Source organism: Phytophthora cinnamomi, assembly GCF_018691715.1.
Source record: "Phytophthora cinnamomi strain GKB4 chromosome Unknown Contig83, whole genome shotgun sequence".
Classification (NCBI taxonomy): Eukaryota; Oomycota; class Peronosporomycetes; order Peronosporales; family Peronosporaceae; genus Phytophthora; species Phytophthora cinnamomi.
Window position 1 is genome coordinate 491002 of NW_027151016.1, and position 12920 is coordinate 503921.

At 60.4% G+C, this 12920-nt stretch overlaps 7 protein-coding genes across 7 annotated transcripts; 3 read left to right on the top strand and 4 right to left on the bottom strand.

The window, feature by feature from the left end:
* Positions 1–72: 72 nt before the first annotated feature.
* On the top strand, positions 73–2331 carry IUM83_11308 (myosin-like protein; the record flags this gene model as incomplete). Its single annotated transcript, XM_067935858.1, has 1 exon — positions 73–2331. One exon carries the CDS (start codon positions 73–75, stop codon positions 2329–2331), a length of 2259 nt encoding a protein of 752 aa, XP_067784898.1.
* Positions 2332–4168: 1837 nt separating this feature from the next.
* On the top strand, positions 4169–5016 carry IUM83_11309 (Protein Kinase; the record flags this gene model as incomplete). Its single annotated transcript, XM_067935859.1, has 2 exons — positions 4169–4319; positions 4397–5016. The coding sequence occupies 2 exons, from the start codon at positions 4169–4171 to the stop codon at positions 5014–5016; spliced, it is 771 nt and encodes a 256-aa protein (XP_067784986.1).
* A 548-nt stretch (positions 5017–5564) lies between these two features.
* Positions 5565–6105, bottom strand: IUM83_11310 (Outer Dynein Arm Light Chain 2; the record flags this gene model as incomplete). Its single annotated transcript, XM_067935860.1, has 3 exons — positions 5565–5612; positions 5676–5946; positions 6014–6105. 3 exons carry the CDS (start codon positions 6103–6105, stop codon positions 5565–5567), a joined length of 411 nt encoding a protein of 136 aa, XP_067784995.1.
* A 525-nt stretch (positions 6106–6630) lies between these two features.
* IUM83_11311 (ATP synthase subunit delta') lies at positions 6631–7137 on the bottom strand (the record flags this gene model as incomplete). Its single annotated transcript, XM_067935861.1, has 1 exon — positions 6631–7137. The coding sequence occupies one exon, from the start codon at positions 7135–7137 to the stop codon at positions 6631–6633; it is 507 nt and encodes a 168-aa protein (XP_067785093.1).
* A 1071-nt stretch (positions 7138–8208) lies between these two features.
* IUM83_11312 (Zinc finger protein 706) lies at positions 8209–8611 on the bottom strand (the record flags this gene model as incomplete). Its single annotated transcript, XM_067935862.1, has 2 exons — positions 8209–8364; positions 8471–8611. The coding sequence occupies 2 exons, from the start codon at positions 8609–8611 to the stop codon at positions 8209–8211; spliced, it is 297 nt and encodes a 98-aa protein (XP_067784996.1).
* Positions 8612–9895: 1284 nt separating this feature from the next.
* Positions 9896–11194, top strand: IUM83_11313 (Peroxisomal (S)-2-hydroxy-acid oxidase; the record flags this gene model as incomplete). The annotated part of the gene is made up of 3 exons (XM_067935863.1): positions 9896–10900; positions 10973–11067; positions 11146–11194. 3 exons carry the CDS (start codon positions 9896–9898, stop codon positions 11192–11194), a joined length of 1149 nt encoding a protein of 382 aa, XP_067784997.1.
* A 154-nt stretch (positions 11195–11348) lies between these two features.
* On the bottom strand, positions 11349–12773 carry IUM83_11314 (Peroxisomal (S)-2-hydroxy-acid oxidase; the record flags this gene model as incomplete). Its single annotated transcript, XM_067935864.1, has 5 exons — positions 11349–11397; positions 11476–11570; positions 11649–11714; positions 11781–12244; positions 12329–12773. 5 exons carry the CDS (start codon positions 12771–12773, stop codon positions 11349–11351), a joined length of 1119 nt encoding a protein of 372 aa, XP_067785095.1.
* Between the last annotated feature and the right edge of the window lie 147 nt (positions 12774–12920).

Sequence of the window (12920 nt, forward strand, 5' to 3'; positions counted from 1 at the left end):
GCCCCTGGGTCCGTCACAAGCGGATCGGCGTCGTTCCCCCCGAGGCAGCAGCGGTAGACGACGGCGAGCACCATGAGCGACGAGCACGCGGGCGACGCGCCCGACTGGATGCAGGAGCAGGCGGCCGAGTACCAGGACTTGGTAGGCAGCTTCGTGGAGTCCGTGGTGGACTCGGACACGGACGAGATCCTCGAGTACCAACTCATCTGGGAGGGCGGCGACCTGGGCGTGGCGCTCACGACGCTCGAGGGCCAGGACGGCGGCGTGGCCGTGAGCCGCGTCACGGGCAAGGGCTTCCCCTTCGGCATCAAGAACGTCGGGCCCGGCGACCTGCTGCTCTCCATCAACATGAAGGACACGACCAAGATGACGCTGGACGACGTCGTGGCCTACCTGCAGGTGTGCGACCTGCCGGCCACGCTGCGCTTCAAGAAGCTCTCGCCCGTCACGGACCACGCGCCCGTGTCGGTGCCCCGCAAGAGCACCTACGTCATCACGAGCGCCAACCAGGGCCCGACCAGCCCCATGGGCTCCACGGCCCCGCCGTCGTACCCGCGCGGCTCGCAGCGGGGCTCCACCAAGTACACGCCGCCCCCTGCGGCGCCGGCTCACCCGGATCGCTCCTCCATGCCCGTGCACAAGACGCCATCGGACTTCCCGGAGCCACCTGCGCCACCGCAGCGCCAGAGCGCCAAGGTGCCGGCCACGAAGACGATGATGGACTCGCCGCCGAAGCCGGCCGCCCCCAAGGTGGCGCCGACGCCTGCCCCCGAGCCGGTTATGTTTGCCGATGAACCGGTGTATGAGGAGGCGCCGAAGCAGCCCGCTTCGCCGCGCGAGTCTGCACCAGAGGAGAAGCTCCGCGAGCTAGATGGCCTGGTGCTCACGTCGGGCGTGAACGACCTGGGTTTCGAGGACTCGGAGGACGAGTCTGTGCGTGCTTCCCGCGAGTCGCGCGACTCCTGGCGCGAGGAGAGCTTCGACGTCGACGCCAACCTTGATGACGGCTGGAAGATCGACGAAGAGGAGAAGGAAGAGGTCCGGGAAAAGAAGGACAAGCGCAGCAAGGCCAAGGAGAAGTTCCAGCGTGACAAGAGCGGCTCGACGGTGGCGATGCTTGGTCACTTCTCGGTTGAAACGAACGCGGACGCCGTGCCGATTCTTCCCGATGCGGAAGAAGCTACGGGTATCGCTGCGGTCGATAACGTGAGCGACTTCACCCCGGTTGAGCACCCCGTGTCTACGGAGGTTCGCCATTCCGACATGTCCGCAGGCTCGATGGTGTCTTCGATTAACTCGTCCATGAACAACACCGATGCGCCTCGGCCGTCGGTGCGTGTGACGATGGACAGCACGGCCCCGATCATGAAGAGCCACCCGATTGGCACGCTGCACGAAATGTGTGCGAAGGGCAACCTCCGTGGCGTGGTGCAGCACTTGCGTGTGGATGGCCCCGAGGCTCTATTGAACCGCGAGCCAAACCACGGCCAGACAGGCTTGCATCTGGCCGTCAAGAGTGGCAAGGTGCCGCTCGTGAAGGTGATTCTGGAGCAGTATAAGCCGGTTGAGGATATCATCAACGTCGAGGATGACAAGGGCAACACGGCGCTGCACTTCGCCGCCACGAAGACGCCGGCCATGGTGCACTTGCTGCTGGAGAGCGGTGCCAGCGCTAACGTGAAGAACAGCCGCAAGTTCACACCGCTGATCATTTCGGTGATCACGTCGAAGGATGACACCGTGATCATTCCTCGCATGCTCCTCAAGTTCGGCGCCAACCCGAACGACATGCACGACAGCCAGACCGTAATTCACACTGCCATCGGCACCGGACGCTTGAACATCGCTGGAGCGCTGGTCCGTGCAGGCGCCAAGATGGACGTGGAGGACGCCGAGGGCAAGAGCGTGTTCGAGAAGCTGCCCCGCAAGGACCTGCGTCTCCTGATCTCTCACATCTACTTCCCGCCCACGTACATCACGCGGAAGGAGCGGTCCGAGTGCATGCTGTGCCACCAGAAGTTCAAATTTGGCTACCGCGAGCACAACTGCACGCACTGCGGACGCCTCTGCTGTGCGGAGTGCTCTGCACTGCACGTCGAGATGGTCAAGTTCCCTATGGGTTTCCCCGGCCGTACGCGCCGAGGCGCGGCGAACCGCGACAAGAAGCGCGTGTGCAAGACCTGCTACAACGTGTTCAAGGAGCGCAGCAACGAACCGGAGAAGAGCGACATGACCAAGTTCATCAACCGCGTTATCAACATCGAGTGGGACGAGGTGAACCCGGAGAAGCTGCTGAAGGTGGAGGAGCCTGGTCGTCGCGGCGAAAAGTAACGCGACGTAGTAAGTGTAGCAGCCAGCCACGGACGAAGTGGTCGATAGACGACGCCGTACAAAATCAACAAGACATCTTTGTCCTTGAGCTTGGTTGCAGTGGATACTCTCGTTTCGCTGGTCGTCACCTCGACGGTTGCTGCGGATTTTTCACTTCTTGAACCGAGCGCTGTTGTTCGCTGCACTCGCTTTTCGTCGATAAGTCCGCTCGACTTTTTCTACCCGATGATCTACGTTGAACACGTGGTGGAACTTGAAGCGCGTGCACTTGTCCTGCCAGAAAACAAGAGGCATGCCAACCGCCATACGTACACGTTCTGCTAGCCCTACTGCTGCCTGGTAATCGTGGACACATCGTGGTGTGGCTGCTGTCCGGATACGAGCGCAACGAGACAAATCCTCACGTGGTCGTTCGTATTTTAATACCACACAACCAACCAGCATCGTCTCCATTTTTTCAGCGCCTGAACACTCGCGACGTAGTGTATGCGCACAAAGCTAAATACAAACCGGTAGCCTACGACTACACTTGCGATGCGAATGCGAGGTGCATCTCGGCCAAGATGCTGGCCGAGAGAGACTTTGCATCTTGCCCGAGGCTTCGACTCAAAGTTTCGGGACAGTTGGATCAAACGAACATTAGTAACATCCACATCAGAGGTGCGCGGTGCCACATTCGTACTTCTGCGAGTTCCGAATGTGGCAGCGCAGTCCGCGTCGGCAAGTGTCAGGGGCGAATATAAACTGATAGATCGAGGGCCAGCAGCTCATGCTTCTTGCGTCCACACATCTTCTTGGATGGCCGTAGTTCCATCGCTCTCGCTGTCATCTGAGCCCCTGCAGCGCCGTCGCGACCGTCGGCCGCCAATGTGGTACTCGCGGGTCCGTACATGTGGCCAGATGCCACAAACCTGTCGCTAACCCGAGCCCGAAAGTCGGAGGCGAGCCAGCTGGCGCGATGGACTCATCGCCGCGAGCACCGGCATGACGTTCGAGGCTGCGAGGCAGCTCAGCGGCGGCGGTGGAGGAGCCTTTGCGCCTTTGCGCCTTGCGCTCGCGTGCTTTCGCGCCAGCGGCAACACTTGGCTGCTGCAGACGCAGTTACCCGCGCGCACGAGTGATTTTTGCAGTTTCGCAAAGAGGCGGAAAGAGTTCGGTGAGGGAGCACTATCGAGCTGCACTTGCCTCCGGCTAAGACGAAGAATAAGCCTCGGCAATCAAGTGCGGCGGGCTTTTTTCCCGAGATCGGGCCGGTGTCGCAGCGCTGCGACCGACTAGCGCATCTTCGTCACCGCCCCACGACATGAAACGCGGGGCAGCAATTGCCTTGAGCACTCTTTAGTCTGGGACGTGGCGGCGCTCCGGCCCGCCCACATTAAAGCCCGTCGCCGCCAGCAGCAGCCAGCAGCGGCCAGGCAGGCAGGCAGCTCTGGCGGCATAGGGAGGGATGGCATCAAGGCGAGCGCAGCGCGTGCGCGGAAAAGCCAGTCTCCGGTCGGCCTTTTGGCCAATGGGAGCGCCGCAGTCGCTTTTGCCGCAACTGACCCCCTCCGCTCGAGTCAGTTCTGGTTTTGAGGCGACCGACGCCCTCCTCCTCCTCACTCTCGCAGCGCAGCGGCGACCGAACGTGAGTGCGCAGCGGTCTATGCCCGCCTGCATCGCATGGCCTGCCGCCTTTAGGACGAGGACGCGCTCGCTAATGATTGCCGCTGCTGTGCTTTGCTTTGCTGCTTGGTTTCAGTCACTCGCATAACGCGCTCGGCTGCATAGACGAGCGACTTGGCGCCTCCGACGTTGCGCTCGCCACTTTGCCTCTGCCCCATTGACCTACAGCCCCATGGCGCCCAACACCAACAGCAGCGCGGACGTGTGCGTCGAGGACGCGCGCAGCAGCCTCTCGCTCGACGGCTACGACGTCGGCGCCATCCTGAGCCCGCGCGCGCCCAGCAAGCACGACCCGGAGGACGTCGTCATCTTCTTCGACTGGGGTAAGCGTCCGCCGATTCCTCTCTCAATTGCTGCTGGTAATTCTCACCTTCGCCGCCCTCTGCTCTGTCGCCTTCAGACGACACGCTCATGGCGTCGTCGGCCATCGCCAAGCTGGGCCTCTGCCCCAAGTACATTAACGAGGAGCCCGACATCCCCGAGGAGGTGCAGGCCGAGCTCAAAGAGCTCGAGGAGTCCGTCGTGCAGCTGCTGGAGACGGCACTCTCCTACGGCCGCGTGGTCATCGTGACGGCCGCCGAGACCGGCTGGGTCGAGCTGTCGGCCTCGCTTTTCATGCCTCGGCTCGTGCCGTTCTTCCACACGCGCATCAAAGTCATCTCCGCGCGCTCCACGTACGAGTACCTGTACCCGGACTGCCCGCGCAGGTGGAAGGTGGAGGCCTTCAACAACGAGGTGTTTCCAGTCTGGGAGTCGTACGGCGAGGAGAACTCGGCCGGCATCCCGCGACATGTCATCTCGCTCGGCGACGGCCCCACGGAACGTGATGCGCTGATCAACGTCAAAATGCAGGCGATGGACGCGTGCCACGGCAAGTCCATGAAGTTCATCGCGTACCCGAAGATCAGCGAGCTGCAGTTGGAGGTGGAGCTCATTCTCGCCAACATGGAGCACCTGTGCACTCACGAGGGAGACCTCGACCTGCAAATCACGTGGGAGATGCTTAACGGTGGCGCATAATCTCCTCTTAGAGGAGGGTTGCAGCGTTGTGTCCCGCTGGTGCTGATGGCGGTGTCAAGTTACTATGGAGTCTTTCGGGACATGAAGCGTTTTGGATGGTTGATGCTGCTGCTGCTGCTTGGACAATGTGGATAGATGTAAAGTATGACCGCGGGCCCAGTTACGTTTTTGGGAGGGCCCGACATTGAACAAGTGCCAAGAAGAAGCCAAAGGAGAAGACTGTGAACCAAGCTCAGCAGCAGCCGACCACGCAACAACCAGCAAAAGTAACCAGCTAAGCAGAGACGAGGGAACATCGAGGAAGCGCAAGAGAAGTCAATCTGGATGCGACGCTGACGGCGACAGGACTACCACAAGATGACTGCCGCGACACTGCAAAAGGGGAAGCACAGCGTCGCTACCACTTACTACCATTACTATCACTACTACGTACGTACATATGCCCACGAACCCAAAGAAATAACTTATAGATAAAAACATGTACTTTGTTGTCGAGTTTTCTTACGCCTACAAAAGTTCTGTCACTGTTGTGATCGCTGCACCTCGTGCTAGTCGGCGTAGAAGCCGAACACCACGCAGGTCGACCAAATATGCTGCTGCAAGTGGGATCAACGTCAGCCCAAAAGTGACACTGTAACTCAAAGCCAGTCAAGACGTACGCTGTTGAACACTGCCGAGGCGTGGTTGTCGTGGTCGTTGTCCCAGAGACAGCGCGAGGTGATGCGGACGTCCTGCAGTCGCTGCTGACCGATGAAAGTCTGCACGACGATTTTGTATCGCGGGAAGTTGCACTCAGCGTGGATGCGGGCCTTGACGGCGTCCGCGATGGCGGTGCTCCAGCCCTTGCAGTCCGCCTCGTCGAACTCCTTGCCATCCAGCTCCTTGGCCATGCACTCGGAGATGATGTTGCACACCTTCTTGCGCCGGAAGCTGGCGGCGGCACAGACAAAAGTCAGCGCAGCGGCATCAACCATGAGCAGGAAGGAGCAGGTCGCACCGCTCGTCCTCGGTGGGGGCCATGATGTAAGTGGGCATGACCACCTTGATCACCTGGTTGGCCCGTCCGGGCGTCATCTCCATGTCGGCCATGCTGCCTGTAGCTACTACGTCTAAAGATCCGCTTATGTCTGCGACTCCTCAAGCTCACAACGGCCGACTGCAACTACAAAACCTATCTAGGGCGAACATGAAGCATGCTGGATCCTGTCAATACGAAGCGGCATGAATGACCAACGACGCCACCCCGACTACTAACTACATCGAAGCAGTCGTTCGCAGCAGCAGCGACCTGTCCATTTAGTTTCAAAGTTGCCTGTCATATTGTGCGTGGCCGCTCGGCTCACCGTCCTCATTTCCCTATCCATCGCAGCATCACTGTGCCTGATTACCAGGCTGCAGTCCCTGCTCTCCATTTTGCTTCAAGCTGGGGCGTATCCAGCGATCCTTCCTGCAGCGACAGCCAACGACCGACCAGGAGAAGACAAGCGAACTCGAGCGAACGCGCCTAACAACACGGCGACGGACTTGACTGGTGTAATTAATTGCTGCTGTGGAGGTGGCGGGGGCTCCGCGTCCCCGTCCCGCGGCTGCTAAAAAGTCGTCACGTCACTTTGTCTAGTTGCTCGCGACGGCCGCCACCATGGCGGCGTGGGTGTCCACGCCGATCTGGGCGTTGAGCTTCTCCTCGGAGCCCTCGGGGGCCGAGGCCAGCTGCGCCTGATACTTGGTGAGGCCAGCCTGGGCCGCCTCCGGGTCGATGTCCTCCACCTTGACGAGCTCCACGCACGCGATGTCCGTGACCGAGTTGGCGTGCGTGAGCGCGAAGCCGCCGGCCGTGAAGAAGCTCTGCACGTCCTTCTCGCGCTCCACGTGCACCTTGATGACGCCGGGCTTGAGCTGCGACAGCACGGGCGTGTGGCCGGCGGTCACGCCGTACTCTCCGATCACGCCGGGGATCTGCACGAGGTCCACCTCCGCGCCCTTGTAGAAGGCCTGGTAGGGCGTCGTCAGGTTCAGCGTCACCTTGGTGGCCGTGGCGGCGGCCTGGTCGGCGGCGGCGGCCGACAGGCGCGACGACGTGTGCAGCGCGCGGGCGGCGAGGCGGCTCGTGGCAGACAGCATGCTGGCAGGTCTCTCTTGCTCTGCGGCTCCAGGCGCGAGGGGGCTTTAACAAGTGTGCGGCGAGGGGCGAGCGCGGATTCGCGCGCGGTGATTGGCCCAGAGGGCCGTAATTACTAAATCCGTTTTTACGTAAAAACCACCGCCGGACACGACATACATGAGCTACTCTAATGCAGTACTCGATAGCTTTAGGTGACGAAAACCTAAAGCTGCCAAGTAAGTGATGGTAACGAGTCATAACTGTAACGTTACAGCAAAGTTTGTGGACAGATTTCACTGTGGACCTTGTAGCCGTAGCTCGTTGTCATTCCTAAGGGATGCATTTGCAACCGTCCTCGGCCAGTTTTATCACCTGTAACGACAGGCGCACTGCACAGCTCAACAAGGCAGCATTGCATACTTCATCTCAGACACGATGCGATCTAAATCTTACGCACACCCGCAGCGGTAATAAGATTTCTCGACTCCGATAGGTTTTGTCGCCATTGAAAGAAGAAGGCTTGGCGGTAAGATCGCAACAGTCCTAAAGGTAATTATTTAGGTGATTGGCGTCGCAACAGTCCTAAAGGTAATTATTTAGGTGATTGGCGTTTTAGTATACTGAATTGTATTATTATAAGACCTGCTGAACTGAAACAAATTCTTAGCTATCAATACTTTTCGGCACGATCATATTCATGCCCCGATCACTTCACTGGTCAACGAGAACTTTAACGTCAAGAGGATCAAGTTGAATTGATAAATCTCTCCTGACGCTTTTCGCGTGGCTACTGCTGCGCCGAGCGCTGCCGATGGAATGCTAGCTAGATATTACAACTAAATACAAGATGGGCCTGGGTTTCTGACGTGGTTGGGGCGACGCGGACCGCGTCCGCTCGATCTCCGCGGCGAAGCCCCGCCCGCAGTCGCGTCGTCTGCAGCGGACGCTCGGGCACAACGACCAGCTGCAGAGCGAGAGCAGGCGTGGAAGCTCAACACGTATAGAAGAAAAAGACAAGGAAGGGGCCTCAGTCAGCCAGGCCGGCGACGCCCCTCGCCGTCATCCATCCACGAGAGCTGCAGCCGAGTCGCTTATTTCTTCTTGTGGTGCGAGCCGTTGACCGTGTGGTCCTGCTGGGAGTCGCGCAGGGCCTCGGCCTTGGCGATCATGGAGTCGCGGTCGAACGAGCTCTTCGGGTGCTTGCTGGTGTAGTGCTGCTCGTACGACTTGATGTCGGGCGACGCGCTCTGTTAGGCAGGGGAGACGCAACAAGGTCAGCTTCTGCAAATGTCGAGATCTGTTGCTCCTGCGGCAGTAGCTGCGGCTTTATCGCTGTGCTGGCGACAGACGTACCATGCAGATGTCGCACGTGAAGTTGAGCTTGGCGACGCCGCGGGTGGCGGCGCCAGCCTTGCCTCCGCCCTTGTTCACCTGCTTCTGGCGGCGCTCAAGGTCCGCGGCCGTGTGCTTTTTGAACTTGGCCTTGCCGCCCATGGTTCTCTTTCTCTCTGACTGCTGATCTGCTGTCCTCGACTTCTTCTTGAGCAATGGGCCGTTCGGCTGCTGGAGTATCGAGTATCGACTCTCTCGTCGGTGGTAAAGAATGGAGGGCATGGACCGCACACGTCTCATGAGCGGACCGGTCCGGACCGCGCAGACCGCCTGTGAGCATACTGGGCGCAAGGTAAACCAGTATGGGGTGCACCACACCATAAATGTACTATCATTTAGAGGCGAGATCTTGAAGCGGCGCAGCAGGATGCTGGTCATGCATGCATGGATGCCGCCCACGGCTTGACATCGCCCGCCAAGCTGTAGCTAGAAAGCAACAGCTGTAGTAGAGATCTTCGTTGCGCTTGTTAGGTCGGATGTATTAGAAAGCCTCGTGACAGACGCAGCAGTTCGCACCGTAACAACCTGCCGCAGTGCTGACAAGCCTTTTGGTTGACATTCCTGCTGTAGTTCGAACTGTCCGTGGTTTGCTCCATCCGAAACCAATATGTTCCTGCGTAATACGGGGGAGGGGGGGGGGGGGGGGGGGGGGGGGGGTAGACGCGCATGGTCAGCTCGCGATATCCGCGCAAAGAGTGCATCGGATGCGAGATTGCAAGGTGTCGTGGTCACAGTGCTGTACCCAGCCGCTTTGCGTGTTGCTACGCTCTTCAGCGGCTTCAAGACACCACGAGCGGCATCCCAGTCATCCTTCCTTGAGGCAGCATTCATTTTTCCTACACTGGTAGATATCTGTCGGGCGCTGGTCGAAGGACGTGGATGTCTTACGAGGCTGATGTCGAGGCTCAAACTGCATGTATAAAAATCACAAGGACCTCTCCAAGGAACTCCCGCATGAAATGACCGCGTTCCTCCTGACGGGAAAGCAATGATCACCTCGCCCAGAGCGCAACGTGTCACACATTGCGCTCTTTGTGTCGAGTCCGTGGCTCGTAGTGGAGACGTTGAAGTTGCCTTGCACTTCAACCTGGACCGCAGCGATCTCACGCCGCCACAGCAACCACCAGCCACTCCCCCCCATCGTTGCAGCAAGGCCCTCCGCGTGACGTCCGGTGCATCGTCCTCGCTCCATCCAAACCACGCCGTGATCGGCGAGATTGGTCGAGCGCCGCCATTGGCCGAAAGTGCGTCGTTAAACGCCCAGTACGCAAGGTTGAAGCAGGTCGCAGCCGCCGTCTCCATGGCCTCCCATTCCCCAACGCGCCAGCTAGCGAAAAGCTCCTCGTCCTCCTCCGCCCTCCGCCTCCAGCCCCCGAGTCCCTCGCCATGCCCAAGATCGTGCCCGGCAGCGACGGCACGCCGCTCAACGTGCTCGAGTACGAGGAGTACGCGCGCGAGTACCTGCCCAAGAACGCCTTCGACTACTACGCGTCGGGCGCGGACGACATGGTGACGCTGCGGGAGAACCGCGAGGCCTTCGCGCGGCTGGTGCTGCACCCGCGCGTGCTGCGCGACGTGTCCAACATGGACACGAGCACGACGCTGCTGGGCCACCGCGTGGCGTCGCCCGTGTGCGTGGCGCCCTCGGCCATGCACCGCATGGCGCACCCGGACGGAGAGATCGCCAGCACGGCGGCCACGGCCAAGGCGGACGCGTGCTACATCCTCAGCACCATCTCCACCACGAGCCTCGAGGACGTGGCGGCCGCCAACAGCCGCGCCAACCCGCACGCGCTGCGCTGGTACCAGCTCTACGTGTTCAAGGACCGCGAGATCACGCGCGGCCTCGTGCGCCGCGCCGAGAAGGCCGGCTACAAGGCCATCGTGCTCACGGTGGACACGCCCATGCTGGGCCACCGCGAGCCGGACGTGCGCAACCGCTTCAGCCTGCCCAGCCACCTCACCATGGCCAACTTCGCCGAGGTGGGCGGCGAGCACGAGCACGGCGTCAACAGCCTCAAGGACTCGGGCCTGGCGCACTACGTGAGCGAGCTCTTCGACCTCACGCTCAACTGGAGCGACGTCAAGTGGCTCAAGAGCATCACCACGCTGCCCGTCGTGGTCAAGGGCGTGCTCAGCCCCGAGGACGCCAAGATCGCCGTCGACATGGGCTGCGAAGGCATCCTCGTGTCCAACCACGGCGCCCGGCAGCTGGACGGCGTGGCCGCCACGATCGACGCGCTGCCCGCCATCGTGCAGGCCGTGGACGGCCGTGCAGAGGTGTACATGGACGGCGGCGTTCGTCGCGGCACGGACGTCTTCAAGGCGCTGGCGCTCGGCGCGCGCGCCGTCTTCCTCGGTCGCCCCGTTCTCTTCGGCCTGGCCCACAGTGTAAGTTGCGCTTCCCTCTGCAGTGCTGAGCTTGTTTTTCGAACTAAGAGTGTGATGCTGTCTAATGAACAGGGCGAGGCAGGGGTGTCGAACGTCCTTCGCATCCTGAACGACGAGCTGAGGCACGCCATGCTCTTCTCTGGCACCGCTAAGCTGGCCGACATTGGGTACGTGAACGCCTTAGAAGCGCAGTCTTGCCTTGCTTTCTGCTCACGAAGCTCACCGAAATGTCGTTTGCTGCGCAGCCCTGCGTACGTGCGTCGCGGTGTGCCCCCGCTCCCGTCGTCGCTGTAAGAAGCTTGTTTAGTCGACTACAACTCGCCGGTGCTGCTCACTTCTGTTGATATTCAAAGCAGTAATAACAACTCGTTCAACTTTGTCGTTGTGCTGTTTGTCCAACAAGATCGCACAAACCACTGACAGCAATTCCCGTGCTGCAGTTTTAGCCTCACAGCGACGACGGTAGTGGAGGAAGCCCACGGCGAACGTACTCGGGTCTTGCAGAGCAAACGTCAAAGACGTTGGTTTCTACAGCAAACAGCACCGTGTCAAGCAAGAACAGCAACAACACGTACCCGATGTCAGCGAGTGAGGCGGTACCAGAGAACAGCATGGCGTGCTTCAGCTCGTCGTTCAAGATGCGCAGCACGCTAGACACCCCTGTTTCACCCTGTCGCACAAGCAGAGCCAAAGCGAGAAGTTGATATTGGCACCAGCAACAGACAAGGCCACCAACTTGGCCACGTACGCTGTGGGCGAGGCCAAACAGAACGGGTCGCCCCACAAACACGGCACGAGCTCCAAGCGCCAACGCCTACAAGATACAAGCAACACAGAGTCGGCATAACAGCGTTGGTGAGAAGACCAGGGCGGAGCTCACCTTGAACACGTCCGTGCCGCGACGAACGCCGCCATCCATGTACACCTCGGCGCGGTTGCCAACGGCTTGAACGATGGCAGGCAGCGCGTCAATCGTAGCCGCCACTCCATCGAGCTGCCGGGCGCCGTGGTTCGACACCAAGATCCCTTCACAGCCGCTTTCCACCGCCATCACTGCGTCCTCGGGTGTAAGGATGCCCTTGGCCACGACGGGGAGCTTGGTTATACTCTTGAGCCACTCGACATCCCTCCAGCTTAATGTCTGGTCGTACAGGTCGCTCACGTAGTCGGCGTAGTCCGTCGTGGCGTTCTGCGGCCCGAAGTTGGCCATCGTGAGGTGGCTGGGGACGCTGAAGTGGTTGCGGACGTCCGCCTCGCGATTCCCCAGCACCGGCGCGTCCACCGTCAGCACGATGGTCTTGTAGCCAGCCTTCTCAGCGCGGCGCACAAGCCCGACGGTGATTTCTGTCAGCAACAAGGCAAGTTAAGTTAGTCCACGCACAGCATGTCGTCTACCTCTCAGTTCACAGCATGGCACGGTTCACTCACGCCGGTCCTTGAACACGTAGAGCTGGAACCACCTGAGAGCGTCAGTGTTGGCCTCGCTGCTGGCCGCCGCCACGTCCTCCAGTGTCGTCGTGGACATGGTGCTCAGCACGAAGCAAGTGTCCGCCTTCGCTGCCGCCGACGAGCTGGCGATCTCTCCGTCCGGGTGCGCCATCCTGTGGGTGGACGAGGGCGCCACGCACACGGGGGAGCCGATACGGTGGCCCAGCAGCGTTGTGCTCGTGCTCATGTTGGACACGTCGCGCAGCACTCGAGGATGCAGCACCAGCCGCTTGAAGGCCTCGCGGTTCTCCCTGAGCGTCTCCATCGAGTCCGAGCCCGAGGCGAAGTAGTCCATCGAGGCCTTGGGCAGATACTCCCGCGCATACTCCTCGTACTCGAGCACGTTGAGCGGCGTGCCGTCGCTGCCGGGCACGATCTTGATCATATCCTAGTGACTCCGGTGAGGTTGATTCGGTTGTGGCTCTGTCGCCCCTGCTGCACACACAGACATCATCAGCTTCAACCACGCACCTCGCCTGGGCTTCAACGTCGGTGGTGCAGCAAGCTGCGTCCCTAGGCAAACGTCGGTAGT